The sequence below is a fragment of the Rhinoderma darwinii genome, chromosome 2, assembly GCF_050947455.1.
Source record: "Rhinoderma darwinii isolate aRhiDar2 chromosome 2, aRhiDar2.hap1, whole genome shotgun sequence".
Taxonomy (NCBI): domain Eukaryota; kingdom Metazoa; phylum Chordata; class Amphibia; order Anura; family Rhinodermatidae; genus Rhinoderma; species Rhinoderma darwinii.
This window is the reverse complement of record NC_134688.1, coordinates 263,255,851-263,276,585: the sequence shown is the minus strand read 5'-3', so window position 1 is coordinate 263,276,585 and position 20,735 is coordinate 263,255,851. Positions and strand designations below refer to the sequence as shown.

Sequence of the window (20,735 nt, the reverse complement as noted above, 5' to 3'; positions counted from 1 at the left end):
ATTTTTTTTTGAAACATTCGTTTTTATTACATTTTTTAGATAAACAATATACAATTCAGTAATTGAATACAACATTCAAAATGTAAGTAGAAATACATAGGTAAATTATTAAAAATAAAGTATAATATAATAGTATATTCATTTAAATTACTGTTAAGTATTAATCTAAATATATAAATAAATATATAATAATCTATAACATAAATCCTAATTTATGAGAAAGAATAGGCTATATTTTTCATAGAGATTTTCTGGGCTGGGCAACGGCATGACGTGATCCAGATTGTTAGGAAAACGCCTGTTCCCTTAAGATCACCATGACTACTGTTCTAGCTTCTGCTCGGTTCTGTTTTAATTTGAGCCTATCTCTTTTCTCTGTCTTTCTGCCAATTAGGTGTGGGGTTATATTTATATCTGGCCTCCTCCACCTGTGCTTTGCTTGTGATTTTCCTAGTCTTCTGGTGTTCTGATCAAGCTCTGACACTCCTTGTACTTCTGAATTCTGGACTTCTTGGAAACTGACCTCGGCTTGTCTCTCGTTAACCCCTTGTTTACCAATCTTCATTATCTTCTCCTGGCCGGCTCTGACCTGATTTCCTCTCTGTTTTGGACTTACTGTTTACCCTCTGGCTGTCTGGTTATCCTGTTCAGGTTTGCCTGCATTGCACCTCTTATCCAACACTGAACTCTGCTAAGACAACCTAGGTTCTATGCAGCAAAACCATCCCACCTTGCGGTCGGCTCTGGCGAAAACCTTAGAGTAGCCTTAGACTCTGTCAATTAGAGTTGTGACGGATTTGAGGTTGCGGTTTTATTTGCACGCTCTCTCCCAGCAGTCTCCAGCAGCCTTTGGGGAATCGCTCAACTTGCAATTCCATAACACAGATATGGAGGGGCCAGCACATTGCTTATGATATCTAATATGTGTAATGTGTGTATCCTATGGCCATTAATGTGTTACATTATACTGGCTTTTGATGGGAATTATTCTTACCACATTCAGATCTAGGCTATTCTCTACCCACTTTGCCGCATCTTCAAACTCTTCCTCTAAATCCATTATGAAAAGAGTGTCCAGAGCATCCACAATTGTAGCTCCTTTTAATCCCCCTGTATGAAAGAAAGAAAAAAATAACTGCAGTCTAATCCCATTAGTTTATGATGATTTATGATGATGACAAATCCAGACCAAACAAAGCGTTCAAGCCTATTACAGTCATCATAGCGTCTGCGAGTGTATAAAGAAAGGGCTTAATATATGATAAAACGCTGCTACAATTGGAAAGACACGGAGGTCACCAAACCTATTGAAGCACTGATCTTAGCTAAGTTCTAGAATAATATTTTACATTGATGCAATCCGAATCTTTATATTAGAGGTATAAAAATGTCCATAAGGCCAGTTTCACACAGCACACAGTTTAGTGTAGTATTGTTTTGCCCGACCCCAATTTTACAGGGCATTAACCCCTTAATGACCGGGCCTGAAAAGACCTTAATGACCAGCTCAATTTTTCTGTTTTTGCCTCTCTGCCTTTCAGCAGCCATAACTTTTTTATTTTTTCACTGACGCAGCTGTATGAGGCCTTGTTTTGTGTGAGAGAAATAGTATTTTTTTCCCTACAGTTTGGGGGTAAAAAATTATTTTTTTACGGCGTGAATATAGGAAAAAGCGATTCTCAGCATAGTTTTTCTTGTTTATTTTTTATCCCGTTCACGTTAAATAACCCGTTAGATTAATTCTTCAGGTCATTACGGTCGTGTAGATACCTAATATGTGTAGGTTTTTTGTTTTTATTTAGTGTAGGGGCAATAAAATGTATTTTATGCAAAATAAAGACTCTTTTTGGGACTTTTTTTTATTTATTTATTTTTTTTGTTACTTTTTTTTTAAAATCCCATCAAGGGATAACTCTATTTATAACTTTTTTTTTTTTACTTGTAATGTATTAGCATACTCCTGTATGCTAATACATTACACTGTGTCACTATGACACAGGCTGCTGATCGGGCAGCACATAGTGTGCCCGAACAGCAGGCAAACGGAACAGACAGCCCTGGGGTCCTTTGTAGGTCCCCAGGGCTGACTGCAGAGGGATTCCCTGGTGTTTGATCTCATCACCGGAATCCCGGTGATGCAATCAAAGAGGGGAATTCCCTTTGATCATGCCACGGTCATGGACCGCGGTAATCAAAGGGTTAAACAGCTGGGGTCCGAATGTTTTCCGACCCCAGCTGTGTTCAGGAGGCTGCTCTAAGATCAGGAGCTGTTAGTTACAGCTCCTGCTTAGAGGACGAGCGCTCACACGAGCGCTCATCAGCCTCTCCTACAGCGACACCAAAAGACGTCGTTGTAGGCTCGGGACCTGCACCGACTGACTCAAAAGACAGTGGGCGGTCAGGAAGGAGTTAAAGACCCTTGACATAGGTTGCGAGTTTGCCAAAATATCAACTAATATTATTGCTCCATAACGCAAGTGGTAAGAACGCTACATGGTCATGTTAGAAGTGAATGTAAGGCCTGTAGTATGTCCACACTCCGGTGTGCCTATGTTGGCTAGTAGAGACAGTACATGTCGCTCTGACACTTTTTTGGGGGGGGGGGGTGCACGGCATAGCATCTCTGTTAAAGTGGTTGGAACCAGTGGAAGATATCTTTATGTTCTGATGCATGATGGGGTCGGTTAGCTGCATGTCCTGGAATGTCAGGGCACTGAGGGAATCAAGGAAACGCCAGGCGATTTTTGATTGTATTAAACAGCAAAACGCTCTGATAGTGGGGATGCAAGAGACGCATTTGACCAGGCATTCGGTGTCATTAATACATAGAGTATGGATTGCTCATGGGTTTCACTCCATTCATACGACTTATTCCAGAGGGGTGAGCTTGCTGATACATAGGAGTCTTCCTTTTGTTTGTCACTCCTCCTTTGTTGACAGTGAGGGACGGTATGTGGGAGTGCACTGCTCCATATATCATTTGGAGGGTGTTTTGGTTGTATTATATATTCCTCCTTTTTATTCCAGCACTGTACTTAAGATTTGGTTGAAATTGATGGATGGCAAAGAGTTACAAGACCTGATAGGGGAATACTTCACTTTTAATGTTGACTCGGTACCACAGGGGGTTTTATGGGATGCCATGAAGGCTTGGTTGAGAGGAGTGTTCATCCAAAATATTAACCTAAAAAATATCTCTATATGGTGACGATATTTTGATATATCTGACAGACACTGAGAATACTCTTGCTTTAGTACTAGACACGATCACTAGATTTGGAGTCTTTTCTGGTTTGAAAATTAACTGGAACAAGTCAGCCCTCATGACGATTGACCCGGTTAATGGTACGGACACTGAAGTAGGGCCCCGTATTCTGGTAGTTTCAGAATTTACCTACTTAGGGGTTAAGGTGACGTCTAAGGCTGGGTTCACACGACCTATTTTCAGGCGTAAACGAGGCGTATTATGCCTCGTTTTACGCCTGAAAATAGTGCTACAATACGTCGGCAAACATATGCCCATTCATTTGAATGGGTTTGCCGACGTATTGTGCAGACGACCTGTAATTTACGCGTCGTCGTTTGACAGCTGTCAAACGACGACGCGTAAATTGACTGCCTCGGCAAAGAAGTGCAGGGCACTTCTTTGCCTCGTAATTTGAGCTGTTCTTCATTGAACTCAATGAAGCACAGCTCAAGATTTACGAGCGTCACAGACGCCTCCTAAATTACGAGGAGCATTTACGTGTGAAACGAGGCAGCTGTAAACAGTCTGTCTTTTCACACGTAAATGCCTCTCAGCGTGTGAACATACCCTTAGGTTAACGATTATATGTCTTTAAATGTATTGCCACTGTTGCCCAAGGTTAAAGGTGAAGACTTTGAATAGACTTCCTCTCTCTGCTTTGGGGAGGACTAACCTAATTAAAATTATTCTTATGCCCCAGGTACTGTACATTCTTCACAATTCCCCGGTATGGATACCCAAACACTGGTTTAGAAGATTGCATAATCTCTTTCGGGATCTGGTCTGGAAACGAGAGGTGCCTAGAATAAAATTGGAGAAACTACAATTGCCAAAAGATGACTTTAGGTAAAGGTGGCTTTACCGAATGCTTGGATATACTACTTGGCAGCCCAGAGCCAACATTTTAAAGGATGGGAGGACAAAGAGAAATGGGGATCCAGTGCCCACCTACTGTCATATTTGAGGGGGGGGATTAATCCGCTGGAGGGGTTGGAAGCGCATACTTACAAGAGACTAGCATGTACTAAACCGACATTACTTCTGATACATAAAGTATGGTGCCAATGTAAACAAATATTGGCCATAGGGATGTGTACTAAATATACTCCCATTTGGTATAATCCAGTTCTGTGGGAATTGTATCAATTAGAGGGCATGCAAAAATTGGAAATGGCAGGGGTTATAAGATTGAGTCACTTGTATGATGATACTATGCTGAAGTCCTTTCAGCAATTAAAAGACCAGTTTCAATTGGAGCACAGTATGTTCTACCAATATCTGCAGATACGACATGCTCTGCTAGCGCAGGTAGATTCGGTGGATCTGACTGTTTGTGCACTGGGAGTATTGGAATATACGGTTAAGGCGGACACATCTAAAGGGCTGATTTCGATGGCTTATAAGAACTTGCTATCAAAGCCCTTGGGAGATCCTATGGAGCTAGTGAAAGTGAAATGGGAGCGGGATATGGGTCCTTTGCCCAAGGAGGATTGGGAGGAGATCTTAGCGTCATCTTACCATCTATCTCTCATTATGGCGCAGAGGAGGTCGCAACTTTTCTTGATACATCGAGTTTACCGGACCCCTTGGGTGCTGAAACAGATGGGGCTCAGATCGGATGCTAAGTGTCCCAGGTGTACGGAGGAGAAAGCAGACATATATCATATGTTCTGGGTATGTGGGGCTTTGAGGAACCTATGGGTGTGATATCAGAATTGATAAAAAAGGTATATGGTGTGGAATTGGCAGTGGATCCAAAGGTGCTGGGGTTTGTGGGAGAACTGGAGGGTGACAAGCTTGAATGTTTGGCAATTGCAAAAATGTTATACCTGACCAGAAAGTGTATAGCTAAACACTGGTTGGATGTGGAGCCTCCCGTGCAGAGGTAAATTGTGGGACTGCTGAATCACACTATTTTGATGGAATATAAAATATTTTCGAAAAGGGGTAACGTGAAGAAATTTGATAAGCAGTGTGGAAAATGGTTGGATTGCTCGGGGGTGGTGTCACCTGAATTGAGCAGAATACAGACACAAATGTAGGAGATCATTTCTAGCAACGTTGAGAACAGACCTGAGGTGTTTATTCTGTATAAGGGCAAGGTGGCCAAGGGAGAAACATTCAGGCAGGGGGTGGCAAGGAGAGGGGTAGGACATGGTAATAAGGTTGCTTGCATATATGGAGAATCGATAGGGATTTGTGGGGTCTTCTGATAATCGGTATAATAACAGAGATACTGATAGGCGGCTGTGCAGGAGTTAAGGAGGGGGGATGGGATGCAATGTTGAGGTATTTCTGTATGATGTTATATTGGAAATGCTGTATATACTGCTGTTAGAGTTGATACATGACTGCTAATGTATTACTATTCTTGTTAATAAAAATTTAACTGATTTTAAAAAATATTATTGCTCCATGAGTCTGGCCTTGTGATGTTGGGTGTCAGCACTTTGTGTGATATACTAAGAAGGTGCTGGGCAGCCCACTTGACCTAATAATATGGGCGTAACTAATAGGCTGTAACGGTGTGACTGGCACCTAATCTGTGTGCAATGAAACCCCTTTGATAATGTGTGAGTATTTTACACCAGTGCTTACTCCTCCATATAAAATTGTGACTTGTCTGCATCCTTCTGTGAACTGGTATTTTAACTTGCCCTTGTATCAGTAAGTATGGCCTTTTTCTTTAACCCCTTCCCGCTCCTTGACGTACTATTACGTCATGGCAGCTGTATCGTTCGCGCTCCATGCCGTAATAGTACATCTCGGGAGTAACGGCCTTTTCGGCCGTCCTCCCGACACATACAGGAGCTGTGACGCTGCTGTCTTGTTCAGCAGCTGTCACAGCTCCTACAGCGGGGACCGATCGCTGTGTCCCCGCTGATTAACCCCTTAAAAGCCGCGTTCTATAGAGATCGCGGCTTTTTAGGGGTTAAGCTGCCATCGCCGGCCTGCTACGCGATAGCGGCCGGCGATGGTGACTATGGCAACCGGACACCAAAGCAACGTCAGGACCCACTATGCTTGCTGTCAGTGAGTAGCTGACAGTTCTAATACACTGCACTACGCATGTAGTGCAGTGTATTAGAATAGCGATCAGGGCCTCCTGCCCTCATGTCCCCTAGTGGGACAAAGTAATAAAGTAAAAAAAAAGTTTAAAAAAGATGTGTAAAAATAAGAAAATAAAAGATTTAAAAGTATTAAAAGTAAAAATCCCCCTTTTTCCCTTATCAGTCCTTTATTATTAATAAAAATATATAAACAAACAAATAAACTATACATAATTGGTATCGCCGCGTCCGTAACGGCCTGAACTACAAAATTATTTCATTATTTATCCCGCACGGTGAACGCCGTAAAATAAAATAATAATAAACCGAACCACAATCACAATTCTTTGGTCACTTCACCTCCCAAAAAATGGAATAAAAAGAGATCAAAAAGTCGCCTGTACCTAAAAATGGTGCTGATTGAAACTACAGTTCGTTACGCAAAAAATAAGTCCTCGCACGGCTTTATTGATTGAAAAATAAAAAAGTTCTGGCTCTTAGAATAAGGTAACACAAAAAGTGAATGATTGTTTACAAAACGTATTTTATTGTTCAAACGCCATAAGACATAAAAAAAAACTATAAACATCTGGTATTGCCGTAATCGTATCGCCACGCAGAATAAAGTGAATATGTCATTTATAGCGCACGGTGAACGCTGTAAAAAAAAACGAAAAAAAAACCAATCGTACAATTGCTGTTTTTTAGTCACCACGCCACCTAAAAATAGAATAAAAACTGATCAAAAAGCCGCATGCACCCCAAGAAAACTACAATGGATTCCTCAAGGGGTCTAGTTTCCAAATTGGGGTCACTTTTGGGGGGTTCCCAATGTTTTGGCACCACAAGACCTCTTTAAACCGGACATGGTGCCTAATAAAAAAGAGGCTTCATAATCCACTAGGTGCTCCTTTGCTGCGGAGGCCGGTGCTTCAGTCCATTACTGCACTAGGGCCACATGTGGGATATTTCTCAAAACTGCAGAATCTGGGCAATAAGTATTGAGTTGCGTTTCACTGATAAATCCTTTTGTGTTATAAAAAAAATGGTATAAAGTGGATTTTCTGACCAAAAAAAAATGAAAATTTCACCTCTACTTTGCTCTAAATTTTTGTGAAACACCTAAAGGGTTCATAAACTTTCTAAATGCTGTTGTGAATACTTTGAGGGGTCTAGTTTCTAAAATGGGGTATTTGATAGGGGTTTCTAATATATGGGCCCCTCAAAGCAACTTCAGAACTGAACTGGAACCTAAAAAAATAAATAAATGAGGCAATACTTCGCTTCTTACATTATACTGATAATAAGCCGTGCCCACGCCGAGATTACCCCAGTTTTGACCGTTTGTATAAATGGAGACCCCTATTAGACCGTTCCAGTGCCCGGTTTTCCCAAGCATACACCCCCAAGAAGTGTATTTCTATTGATGAGTCCCTGGTACATTTTAAAGGGAGGGTTCAATTCCGCGAGTACCTGCCGGGTAAGAGGGCAAGGTATGGCGTGAAGATGTATAAGCTGTGAGAGTGCATCAGGGTATACCTACAGGTTTAGGATATATGAAGGAAAGGCCACCCCCAAACCAGACTGCATCCTGGACTACAATAGGTACATGGGAGGGATGGACTTGTAAGATCAAGCCCTGAAGCCCTACAGCGCCATGCGGTGTGGTATAAGAAGCTGGCCGGGCACATCATACAGATGGCATTGTACAATGCGTACATGCTACGTCGATGTGCAGGCCAGACGGGAACTTTCCTGGAATTTCAAGAGGTGATTATCAAGAACCTAATCTTTAGGGACCAAGAAGGGGGGGCACCCAGTACTTCTGGAAGTGAGCCCACACGCATCGTACCAGGGCAACACTTTCCAGGAGAAGTTCCCCAAACTGGCAAGAAGGGAAAAAGTCAAAAGAGGTGCAAAGTCTGCTATAAGAGGGCGATAATGGATGACACAATATATCAATGTGACACGTGTCCCGAATAACCAGAGCTCTGTATGAAAGTGTTTTAAAATTTATCATACATCCCTTGGTTTATAATTTACCCCAATTTTACTTACCCTGATGCACTCCACACAGCTTATCCCCACTCGTCTTTCCCCTCTGGGCCCTGCTGTGTGTCCAGGCAGCTGATAACAGCCACATGTAGGGTATTGCCATACCCGGGAGAACCCACATTACAGTTTATGGGGTGTAGGTCTCCGGTCAAAATGCTCACTACACCTCTAGATGAATGACTTAAGGGTGTAGTTTTTAAAACGGGGTCACTTCTTGCGGGTTTCAACTGTACTGGTACCTCAGGGGCTTCTGCATACATGACTTCGCACTAGAAAATCCCCAGTAGGCCAAATGGTGGTCCTTTCCTTCTGAGCCCTACCATGGGCCCAAACGGCAGTTTATCACCACAAATGGGGTATTGCGGCACTCAGAACAAATTGCGCAACAGAATGGGGTATTTTGTTTCTTGTGAAAATAACAAATTTTCAGCCAAAACTACATATTATTTGAAAAAAATAATTTTGTTTTCATTCCCAGCCCAATTCAAATAAGTTCTGTGAAAAAACTATGGGGTCAAAATGGTCACAACACCCATAAATGAATTCCTTGAGGGGTGTAGTTTCCAAAATGGGGTCATTTGTGGTGGGTTTCTATTGCTTTGATACCTCTGGGGCTCTGCAAATGCGACATGGCACCCGAAAACCAAACCAGCAAAATCTGTACTCCAAAGAACACACAGCGCTCCTTCCCTTCTGAGGCCTCCCATGGGCCCAAACGGCAGTTTATTGCCACAAATGGGGTATTGATGCACTCAGGAGAAATTGGGCAACAAAATGGGGTATTTTGTTCCCTGTGAATATAAGAAATTTTGGTAAAAAATTACATCTTATTGGAAAAAATGTCATTTTTTTAATGTCACAGCCCAATTGAAATAGGTGCTGTGAAAAAACTGTGTGGTCAAAATGCTAACAACAACCATAAATGAATTCCTTGAGGGGTGTAGTTTCCAAAATGGGGTCACTTTTGGTGGGTTTCCATTGCTTTGATACCTCTGAGGCTCTGCAAATGTGACATGGCACCCGAAAACCAATCCAACAAAATCTGGACTCCAACAAACATATAGCGCTCCTTTCCTTCTGAGCCCTCCCATGGGCCCAAACGGCAGTTTATCACCACAAATGGGGTATTGCCACACTAAGGACAAATTGGGCAACAAAATTGGGTATTTTGTTCCCTGTGAAAATAAGAAATTTTGATCACAAATGACATTTTATTGGAAAAAATGACATTTTTTTCATTTCAGAGCCCAATTAAAATACGTGCTGTGAAAAAACTGTGCGGTCAAAATGGTAACAACAACCCTAAATGAATTCCTTGAGGGGTGTAGTTTCCAAAATGGGGTCACTATTGGGGGATTCCTACTGTTTTGACACCTCAACACCTCTTCAAACCTGGCATGCTGCCTAAAATATATTCTAATAAAAAAGAGGACTCAAAATGCACTAGGTGCTTCTTTGCTTCTAGGGCTTGTGTTTTAGTCCACGAGCGCAGTAGGGCCACATGTGGGACATTTCTAAAAACTGCAGAATCTGGACAATACATATTTAGTAGTGTTTCTCTGGTAAAACCTTCTGTGTTACAGAAAAAAAAAATGAATAAAATTGAAATTCAGCAAGAAAAATTAAATTTGCAAATTTCACCTCCACTTTGCTTTAATTCCTGTGAAATGCCTGAAGGGTTAAAAAACTTTCTAACTGCTGTTTTGAATACTTTGAGGGGTCTAGTTTTTAAAATGGGGTGTTTTATCAGGGTTTCTAATACATAGGCCCCACAAAGCCACTTCAGAACTCAAGAGGTACCTTAAAAAAAAGGCTTTTGAAATTTTCTTAAAAATATGAGAAATTGCTGTTTATGTTCTAAGCCTTGTAACGTCCAAGAAAAATAAAAGAATGTTCAAAAAATGATGCCAATCTAAAGTAGACATATGGGAAATGTGAACTAGTAACTATTTTGGGTGGTATAACCGTCTGTTTTACAAGCAGATGCATTTAAATTCTGAAAAATGCAATTTTTTCAAAATTTTCTCTACATTTTGCATTTTTTCACCAATAAACACTGAATATATCGACCAAATTTTACCACGAACATGAAGCCCAATGTGTCACGAGAAAACAATCTCAGAATCGCTTGGGTAGGTTTAAGCATTCCGACATTATTACCACATAAAGTGAAATATGTCAGATTTGAAAAATGGGCTCTGAGCCTTAAGGCCAAAACTAGGCTGCGTCCTTAAGGGGTTAAAGGAAATCAGGCACATTTATGACATATCCACAGGAAGTGAATGGCAGTAATGAATGGCAGTTATGGAAGCAGCGTACCATGCGAGCTACGCTGTTTCCATAACTACCATTCAGTTCAATGGGACTACGCTGTTTTCTTCTTCATGGTTAGAAATCACATGCTTCAGCCGCAACACAAAGCGGCTGAATGGGGTTAGGGGGCCCCGTTCTAGAGATAGCTGCGGGTCCCAGAGGTGGGAACCGCATCTATCTGACAGTTATGACATATCCTGTGGATATGTCATAAATGTCCCTGATGGGAAAACACATTTAAGTTGTGTTGATCTCACAATCCCAATTCTTGCTAAAAAGAAAAATTTATTAAAACTGCAGTGTTAACCTGGTCTAAATGTCACTTCTATGCTGCAAGGCGGCTTTCAGGCGCCATCTAGTTAGGAGCTCTGCTCTTACATAGACCACTATGGCAGACCCAACCTTATTGTGGCACACATAGCGTTGTCACCTACTAAGGTAGAATGCACAGTGTAGATTTATATAATATTGTACAACTTCTTAAAGTGCATTACATTTATTAAGAAATTGTATCAGCAATTCTAATAATTATATATATATATATATATATATATATATATATATATATATATATATATATATATACACATACATACATACACACACAGACACACTGTAAATAAACATATATTAGTTGCACAGACACAGCAATTTCTGTTGCGTTGTCACAGATTCAAAAGCTCCTCTCACATCAGGCCTGTTAAAAATATATTCATTTTTTTCTTCTTCACATTTATAAAACATACTAAATAGATTTAATATTATTAATATTAATATTATGGACAATTTCCATTTAAGTGTGTATATACCCTCATGGAAATTCTTGATCATGGTTGTGTCAGCTTAGTGTAGACATTCTTACATACATAATAAATGTCAAGCACATTTTAGAGCTGTATGTGAATTCATGACACGTAAATGTTAAAGAGGCTCTGTCACCAGATTTTGCAACCCCTATCTGCTATTGCAGCAGATAGGCGCTGAAATGTAGATTACAGTAACGTTTTTATTTTTTTAAAACGAGCATTTTTGGCCAAGTTATGACCATTTTTGTATTTATGCAAATGAGGCTTGCAAATGTACAACTGGGCGTGTTGAAAAGTAAAAGTCCAAGTGGGCGTGTATTATGTGCGTACATCGGGGCGTTTTTACTACTTTTACTAGCTGGGCGTTCTGATGAGAAGTATCATCCACTTCTCTTCAGAACGCCCAGCTTCTGCCAGATCACGCTGTCACAGCGTGATCTGGCAGAAGCTGGGCGTTCTGAAGAGAAATGGATGATACTTCTCTTCAGAACGCCCAGCTAGTAAAAGTAGTAAAAACGCCCCGATGTACGCACATAATACACGCCCACTTGGACTTTTACTTTTAAACACACCCACTTGGACTTTTGCAAGCCTCATTTGCATAACGACAAAAATGGTCATAACTTGGCCAAAAATGCTCGTTTTAAAAAAATAAAAACGTTACTGTAATCTACATTTCAGCGCCTATCTGCTGCAATAGCAGATAGGGGTTGCAAAATCTGGTGACAGGGAGGGATTCATACTGGTGATGGTCCCTCCCAGATTATACATGGTGGGGGATCTGGTTTATATGGGCTCCTGCTGGGTGGGGTCCCGGGGAGCAAAATAGAAATGCTTTAGCCATCTGCGGTTCGCATGGTGCCCCTGAGCCTGGTGAAGGACGGCTGGGGGTAAAATAATACAGATATGGGTAGAATGGCGCCAGATCCTTCTTATTAGCTCCAAGGACCTCTCCAATTTTCCGTATGGTATGGTTTCACGTGAACGATGTTTGGATGGGGGGTTTGCGTGAAAAGGTGATTAAATTATGGTTATTTATTTGGTATTTGTGTTGATGGTATTTATTAATGCATTGTTTTTTCTGTTGTGTTTAATAAAATGGCTGCTGTGGCCAATTCATTCCAGCTCTAAGTCTCAGTGTCATCATTGGGTGCAAAAAGGTAAAGGGGTGGATTAAAGGAGTTGGGAATGGCACATGCAGTATGTTTAAGGGGTACGATCCGTACTCTGTTTATCCCACGGTCATGAACACTGTCCTGTAATGCCACACTTCTGACCAATCATAAATCTTTTCTGCCTGAGGAAATTTGCCTACACTGATTTCTTATTTTAGAGTGTTACTACTGTAATACCGCACCATATAAAGAAGAAAACAGACTCTCAACTAACTAGAATTGCTGCTATGTAAATCTTTAATTTTATTTTTATTTTTTTATAAAAATGTTATTCAGCCGAGGCGTCAGTCCAGCTTACTGACAGATTCGGCTGACTGCGATGTTCTACAGCTTCTATGTACAGTGGATGCATAAAAGCTGCAGAAATGTTTTTTTATAAAAGTGTATTAGAAAAGTGATTATTTTCACTTCATTACATAAGAAAATGGCATCAATGGTTTTCAGAACCTTAAAGAGGCTCTGTCACCAGATTTTGCAACCCCTATCTGCTATTGCAGCAGATCGGCGCTGCAATGTAGATTACAGTAACGTTTTTATTTTTAAAAAACGAGCATTTTTGGCCAAGTTATGACCATTTTCGTATTTATGCAAATGAGGCTTGCAAAAGTACAACTGGGCGTGTTGAAAAGTAAAAGTACAACTGGGCGTGTATTATGTGCGTACATCGGGGCGTGTTTACTACTTTTACTAGCTGGGCATTCTGATGAGAAGTATCATCCACTTCTCTTCAGAACGCCCAGCTTCTGGCAGTGCAGATCTGTGACGTCACTCACAGGTCCTGCATCGTGTCGACACCAGAGGCTACAGTTGATTCTGCAGCAGCATCAGCGTTTGCAGGTAAGTAGCTACATCGACTTACCTGCAAACACCGATGCTGCTGCAGAATCATCTGTAGCCTCTGGTGTCGACACGATGCAGGACCTGTGAGTGACGTCACAGATCTGCACTGCCAGAAGCTGGGCGTTCTGAAGAGAAGTGGATGATACTTCTCTTCAGAACGCGCAGCTATTAAAAGTAGTAAACACGCCCCGATGTACGCACATAATACACGCCCAGTTGTACTTTTACTTTTAAACACGCCCAGTTGTACTTTTGCAAGCCTCATTTGCATAAATACGAAAATGGTCATAACTTGGCCAAAAATGCTCGTTTTTTAAAAATAAAAACGTTACTGTAATCTACATTGCAGCGCCGATCTGCTGCAATAGCAGATAGGGGTTGCAAAATCTGGTGACAGAGCCTCTTTAAGGCTGGGTTCACACGACCACATTAACGTCCGTAATGGACGGACGTATTTCGGCCGCAAGTCCCGGACCGAACTCAGTGCAGGGAGCCGGGCTCCTAGCATCATAGTTATGTACGACGCTAGGAGTCCCTGTCTCGCTGCAGGACAACTGTCCCGTACTGTAATCATGTTTTCAGTACAGGACAGTAGTTCCACGGAGAGGCAGGGACTCCTAGCGTCGTACATAACTATGATGCTAGGAGCCCGGCTCCCTGCACTGAGTTCGGTCCGGGACTTCCGGCCGAACTACGTCCGTCCATTACGGACGTTAATGTGGTCGTGTGAACCCAGCCTTAAAGTCTATACCACATTTCTATAGATAGGTAGCCGGAAGAACCGGCATGATACCCTTAAAGAGAACCTGTCACGTCGAACATGCTGTCATATCTGGAAGCAGTATGTTATAGAGAAGTAGGAGCTGAGCAGATTCATATGTAGTTTTATTGCAAAAAGAATCAACATAACTTGTAACTTATTCATTGAAATCCCTGCACACTGTGAGCTAAAGAGTGCAGTGGGCAGTCTCAACTACCACTTGACCGCTGTCCCTGTATGAGTGTGAATACAGAAATAGCTGACAATCACTGAGTGAGACCATTTTTAAGCCCAGAGTTAGGCCTTATTCACACGAAGGTGTGTCATATGGGATGTGAAAAACTGACGTTTTTCACGGTTGATTTGCATCCGTGCGGTCTATTAAGGGATCTGTGAAAACGGGCAAAAATAGGGCATGTCCTATTTTTTCACGGTCCGTTCACATGGTCCATTAAAACAATCGCTGTGTGAATAGCCCCATAGGAATACATTGCATTTTATGCAGCCATGTGACGGCTGTTAAAAAAAAAACAGCTGTCACATGGCCAATTTCACAGTTTGTGTGAATAAGGCCTTAGAAGGCATTTAATTTAATAAAAATTACAGGTTATACTATATCTTTTCTCACACAACTATGTTTTAATATCCTGCTCTATAACATGCTGTCTGCAGTTTTGAACGAGTGTTAATCTTGAAAGGTTGTCTTTATGCCCGTCATTTACAGAAAACTGAAAGCTTGCCACAGACATAAGATTTCTGCTGCATCCTGACAATTTTGTGTATTCAGAATCCTGACACTTCTGACTCTTTTCTTTGAGATTTCTAGCACGGGAAACGAAATCTCACGAGATTTCGGAGATAAACGAGATTTCGTTTCCCTTGCTGCAAATCTCACAGAAAAGATTCAGAAGTGTCAGGATTCTGAATACACATGACATCCAGGCTGGATTTCATGTGTACTCATTATCAGGACACTTGATTAACGTTAATCTCTGTTTATGTGGCTGCACATCGCTGCTGTGTAAATCAATGGAGATGAGTGTATGATGCTGACTGGTCACTGATTGGTCAGCGTCATACACGTAAACACGCCCAGTTAAAAACACAATACACGCACAGTTGGACATAACGAAAAACAAAACGGCCAGTTGTCCATTTTAAACCTCATTTGCATATATATATAAAATAGCGCATAACTTGGCCAAAAATGAAAGTTTAAAAAAAAACAAAAACTTTACTGTTATCTACATTGCAGCGCCGATCACATGCAATAGGAGATAGGGATTTGAGAATCTGGTGACACAGCCTCTTTAAATGATAAAACATTCACTGCCTGCAGCCACCACTAGAGGAAGCTTAGGAATCTGGAGGTTGTCATTTTTGGAGGACAACACCATAAGTTAAAACGACAAATCACCAATCGTTCTCTGCCTTGATCTGTCACCTGTTCTGGGCTTCTATTGATGGGATGCAGATCTGTCGTTTGGCACAACTGGCTTTCCAAGCATCATACCCGACAATGACCGAAAAAAATCTAATACGACAGATGAACTTTTCCAGTTATCTGCCTTTATCATAGTTCCCATGATATTATGCTGATGGCTGGTTACACTAAATGCTGCTTAACATGTTTTATGATTTTAGCATATTTTAATATGTTTATGACAGTTTCACTTGGAATTAGTGAAAATGGCCCACAAAGGGTTAGATGTTAGTGTTTTTTGCTAAGAACCTTACCAAATAGGCTTCCAAAATGTCCATCTTTAGTCACTGGACGCAGCTCATTCTCTCCCCATGCATATGCTTTGTAGCTGTACCATGCAAATTTCATCATCTGTTGGTAAAAATAAGGACACGCGGTGTAAACGGGATATAAACCATTGTTGTCTTGTTCAAAAAGATCCAAGAGTATAGTATTTGGACACGTAAAAGTTGCATCTATTATTTGGAACAAAAAAAATTACAATTAGTAAAATCATACCCATTATTTGTGGGTTTGTCCCGCGAACAGGTCATAAGGTGCGTGGGACTTATGTAAATTTGCATAACAGTGGGTGTCCCCAGATTGCATTGTGGGTGTCCTTGGTTTGATCTGGGCGGGGCTTAAATGTGTCTCACAAATGGGGGTTCAAATGTTGGGAGGTCTGTAAAATGTTTAATATTTTAGGAATGTTGGGAAAAATGAATTTACTTGTCACCTTTTTGAATGGAGAGATATTAAAATAAATCTGACCGTATTGATAAATTCTCCACACTGTGGTTTTTATGAGGGACATCCATGTCCCATTGATGCATCACATTATTATATTTGCCTTGGTAGCAGCTGTCTGGCATTAGTAGCTACAGTTTATATAGAAACACAAAACAAACCACTCTCATTTTCAATTTTTCCAATCCTTTCTAAAAAAAATTATAGTCCAGCCAGCTCCCATAATCATCTCTCATGATAACCCTTTGCCATAATTTTTCTTCAACATTATCAGTTTAGGAGAGTACATTTAATGGGTTTTGGGGTAGGAAATGGTGAAGCTCAAATATGACATTTCTAAATATTTTCCCAAGACGTTTTTCAAGCTTCGTGAGAGGAAAATGCAAAATAGTTGTTGAAGAATTACGTTATAGGTTTTATAAATATTTATGTCCTGCCTTTTGTCAGGATTTTAGTTTTATAAAAAGTAAAAAAAAAAGCACATAGATGGATAGATATATAAGCAGAGATAGCAGTACTTCAAAATAAATATGCATATAGGGTGCCAGGCGAACTTATCCTTGAGCCAGGGTCCAGACATACAAATAGAAGAAATCACAGCCCTCCAGAACCCGTTTCAATTTAAATTGGTGATTTATTCATCCATGTCAATACAACGTTTCATCCCTAACGCTTGAGAAAGGCCCTGCATTAGTGCTGAAATATTGAATTGACGCGGATGAGTAAATCACCGATTTAAATTGAAACGGGTTCAGGAGTGCTGTGATTTCTTTTATTTGTAGATAAATGATAGATAGATAGATAGATAGATAGATAGATAGATAGATAGATAGATAGATAGATAGATAGATAGATAGATAGATAGATAGATAGATAGATTAGATATATTAGATTACAATGAAACATCTAAAAATCTATTGAATAAAGCAAAAATTTTTGGTTTTTTTATTCATGTAAAAGTTTAACTTTTTCTCACACTTATACTTTATCTTAACTCTGAAATATTATTGGGAATTATTTCAATAAGAAAAGTGAAACATAGACTATCTTATTGTTAAATTATATACGTATTCCCCCTGTACATGTAAATCTTCCTTACATAGTAATAACTATAATCCTGTTCTAGAGACTGATCTTGGAAACATCTGACCTTAATAATTTAATCTTACTAGAGGAGGGATCTATTCCAGAGGCTTCAGTTTTTGGTGCAGTTTGGGTATGTTCACACGGCCTATTTACGGACGTAATTCGGGCGTTTTGGCCCCGAATTACGTCTGAAAATAGCGCCTCAATAGCGCTGACAAACATCTGCCCATTGAAAGCAATGGGCAGACGTTTGTCTGTTCACACGAGGCGTATATTTACGCGCCGCTGTCAAATGACGGCGCGTAACTAGACGCCCGCGTCAAAGAAGTGACCTGTCACTTCTTTGGCCGTAATTGGAGCCGCTATTCATTGACTCCAATGAATAGCAGCGCTAATTACGGCCGTAATTGACGCGGCGTTCAAGCGCCTGCACATGCCGGTACGGCTGAAATTACGGGGATGTTTTCAGGCTGAAACATCCCCGTAATTTCAGCCGTTACGGACCCCCGCCGTGTGAACATACCCTTAATGTTAACCAAACACAGGAATGGATATAAGAAGTATAAATCCTTTCTTTTATAGGTTTCTCTATTCTTGTAACTGCTCCTAGCTTTGGCTAGAAAGTAACCTGCTTGTGTGATTTTGGTCTTAGGCTGATTTGACATGCTGCACAGTGAAACCTCTCCAAAAGACCACCTCTTTGAGAAGACCACCCTTTCATCTAGACCAGATTTCCGGTGACAGATTTCAGTCCCATCATATAAAATGCATACTGGCCATCTTCTTTCAGGGGACCACCCCTCTAGAAGACCAGTTTTCAAAGCAATGTTGGGTGGTCGTCACAAAGACTGTTGCAGTTTTTGATACAGTTTTCAGGGCAGTTTTTTAGTCAAAGCCCTTGGATACAAGAACGAAGAGACATGCAAGTCCTTTTGGATCCACTCCTGGCTTTTAGCTAAACAAAACTGCACCAAGAACATGTATGAATACAGTCCAGTGTTTTTTTTTGTAGCTCATCCATTGTGAATTATTTGTAAGACTATAAAAACAACAAAAATCTATTGGCATTACAGTATCTGCCGTTGAGCAAGCGGTATACCATTCTTCAATCTGCTACTTCCATTTATCAATCTGTCTTCCTGTCCTATCTATGATACATGTATTAAAGTGGTGTAACTTTGGATGAAAGAACAAAGAAATAAAATCAATCCATATATTATAAATATAGAAGTCAAACAAATTACACTGGACAGGAAGATACGGCCTTGTATACTGTCAGATCAAAGACGTCTAGGTTCATTCACTACTTTTTTGAAGAAATAGTAAAGTAATGGCACAGTTACCTCCTTTATCTTGTTTCTTTTTTCTCGTATTTCTGAATCTTTTGATTCAGGTTGATTTCCCAGTGGTGGATATTTAAGGGATTTTTGGAAAGCCTTGTAATCGAAAACAAAGTCAGCGTGGTTCTTCTGAGCTGCAGATGTCTCACTCTCTTTATTTTTGGCTTTAGCAGCTACTCTGTGTTCTCTGTTCAGTAAAACATCTTCTTTTTGTGTTTCATAGTTGCTGGCTAGGAATCCCAGTGGTTTGACATCCACATCAAACTTGTCTTTGGATCTCCACTTTTCTTGATTTGTATTTCTTAGCAGTGACTTTTGATCTTCAACAGTTTTTTTGTTCATTTTCTTACTAGCATAGTTATGTAATCTTTCCCCATTCTGGCCCTGTGTACTAGATAAAAATATTCTCCTAAATTTTGATGTATCTGGTAAGAGAAACAGTGTCCCAAAGCATAGCGTAATAAATCCGGACAAAAACAATAAAAATAAAAATTTTTGTGACAGACGAAGTCCAAATCCAGCTGGAAATATCCCAGAAATTTTCCGAAGAAACATTTTTTTAATTTGCATGTATTCCTATGTCACTGGTTGTTACATGCTCATCATGACATTGCATAGACATTGTGTTTCAAATTTTGCAACTCTTCAAAATTACTGTGATAGTTGATCCGTGAAGATGCTGAAGTGTTGACACCTATAATAGAAAATTATAAAAAGACAACAAAATGATAAATTGAAAAAGGCTTATAGCCCTGTACACACTAGTAGATTACTCCTCCAACTCATCTATATTTTCAGCACGATACAAAAGAAAAATGTAAAATGAAAATAAAATTTGTGCTCCACAGAGAACAAGTTATCATTGGTAGCCATGAAAAAGGTAATACAGAAGGAAGACAATTCTACCAATACAGGTTATGACCCTTAGTTAGAGGCACATGGTATCTAAACATAAGCAGTGATCAATCATCCTTTTTTCTGAGCCTAAAGAGGTTGTCTCATCACAGACAACCTTATTCCTATAGGAACCGCCATGGGTCTGGGCTCCCAACATCCTTGGCAAACTGCTGATCTTGCCGGAGGAAGCCACGGCCAGTCAGACATTTCTGCTTCAGGGATAAATGACGGGGGACTCCCATATATGACATTCATATGTCCTAATAGGGCCAGGAGGATATATAGAAATCATAGGGCCCCATAGCAAAATTTAGAATGGGCCTGACTGAAAGCAGAAATGTAGAGACATATGTAGGTTAATGTGGAGTGGGGTAAGACCAAAGCCATGATAGACCTGACATTGTTTTCCGTCACTTATTTAAGAAAGGTGGCAGAGATTGTTTACAAATGAGTCGCATTATGTGCTACTCTGTAGCCTGGCTTGCTTTTTATGACACAATTGCACAAGTTAGAAAAAGTGGCACAGGGGCTTTATGAATATGGTATTCAGCGCAAATGGCATGTTTTTTAGTGTATCTATGCCATAAAGGTGATAAATCTCCCCAGTGAGTTCCAAATCCCCTTCATCCCTTTACACTTAAAATTATAAAACTGTGGCTGACTTAAGCCACCACTAGGGTGAGCTCAGTGCATGTGCATTTATACAGCTACTATTAAAAATGAGAGCTGCACAAATCTCTATGAAGCGAGCACCCCCTAGTGGTGGGTGCTAGAAAACGCTGAAACTTTGTGTCTGGAAGCACAAGAATTAGTGCAGTGCTGGGCCCCATTTCACAATGGGCTCCATAAAGGTTTCGTTGTTTGTCTCCATTGAAGGTACGCCACAGAATAGGGCATTTTGTCAGGTGTTGTCTTCATAAGACAACCCTTTTAAGCCAGGGGTACACCATCCATGAT

General features: G+C 40.5%; 1 protein-coding gene across 1 annotated transcript in view; it reads right to left on the bottom strand.

Moving 5' to 3' along the window:
* Positions 1-20,735, bottom strand: part of LOC142742956 (mannosyl-oligosaccharide 1,2-alpha-mannosidase IA-like) — a 97,332-nt gene that overhangs the window by 42,555 nt on the left and 34,042 nt on the right. The window contains exons 2-4 of the mRNA XM_075853232.1: positions 18,885-19,575; positions 15,984-16,080; positions 995-1,110 (exon numbers count right to left, since the gene is read on the bottom strand). Coding sequence (XP_075709347.1) covers positions 995-1,110; positions 15,984-16,080; positions 18,885-19,451 — 780 coding nt within the window. The 5' untranslated portion in view covers positions 19,452-19,575. The remainder of the gene's footprint in view (positions 1-994; positions 1,111-15,983; positions 16,081-18,884; positions 19,576-20,735) is intronic.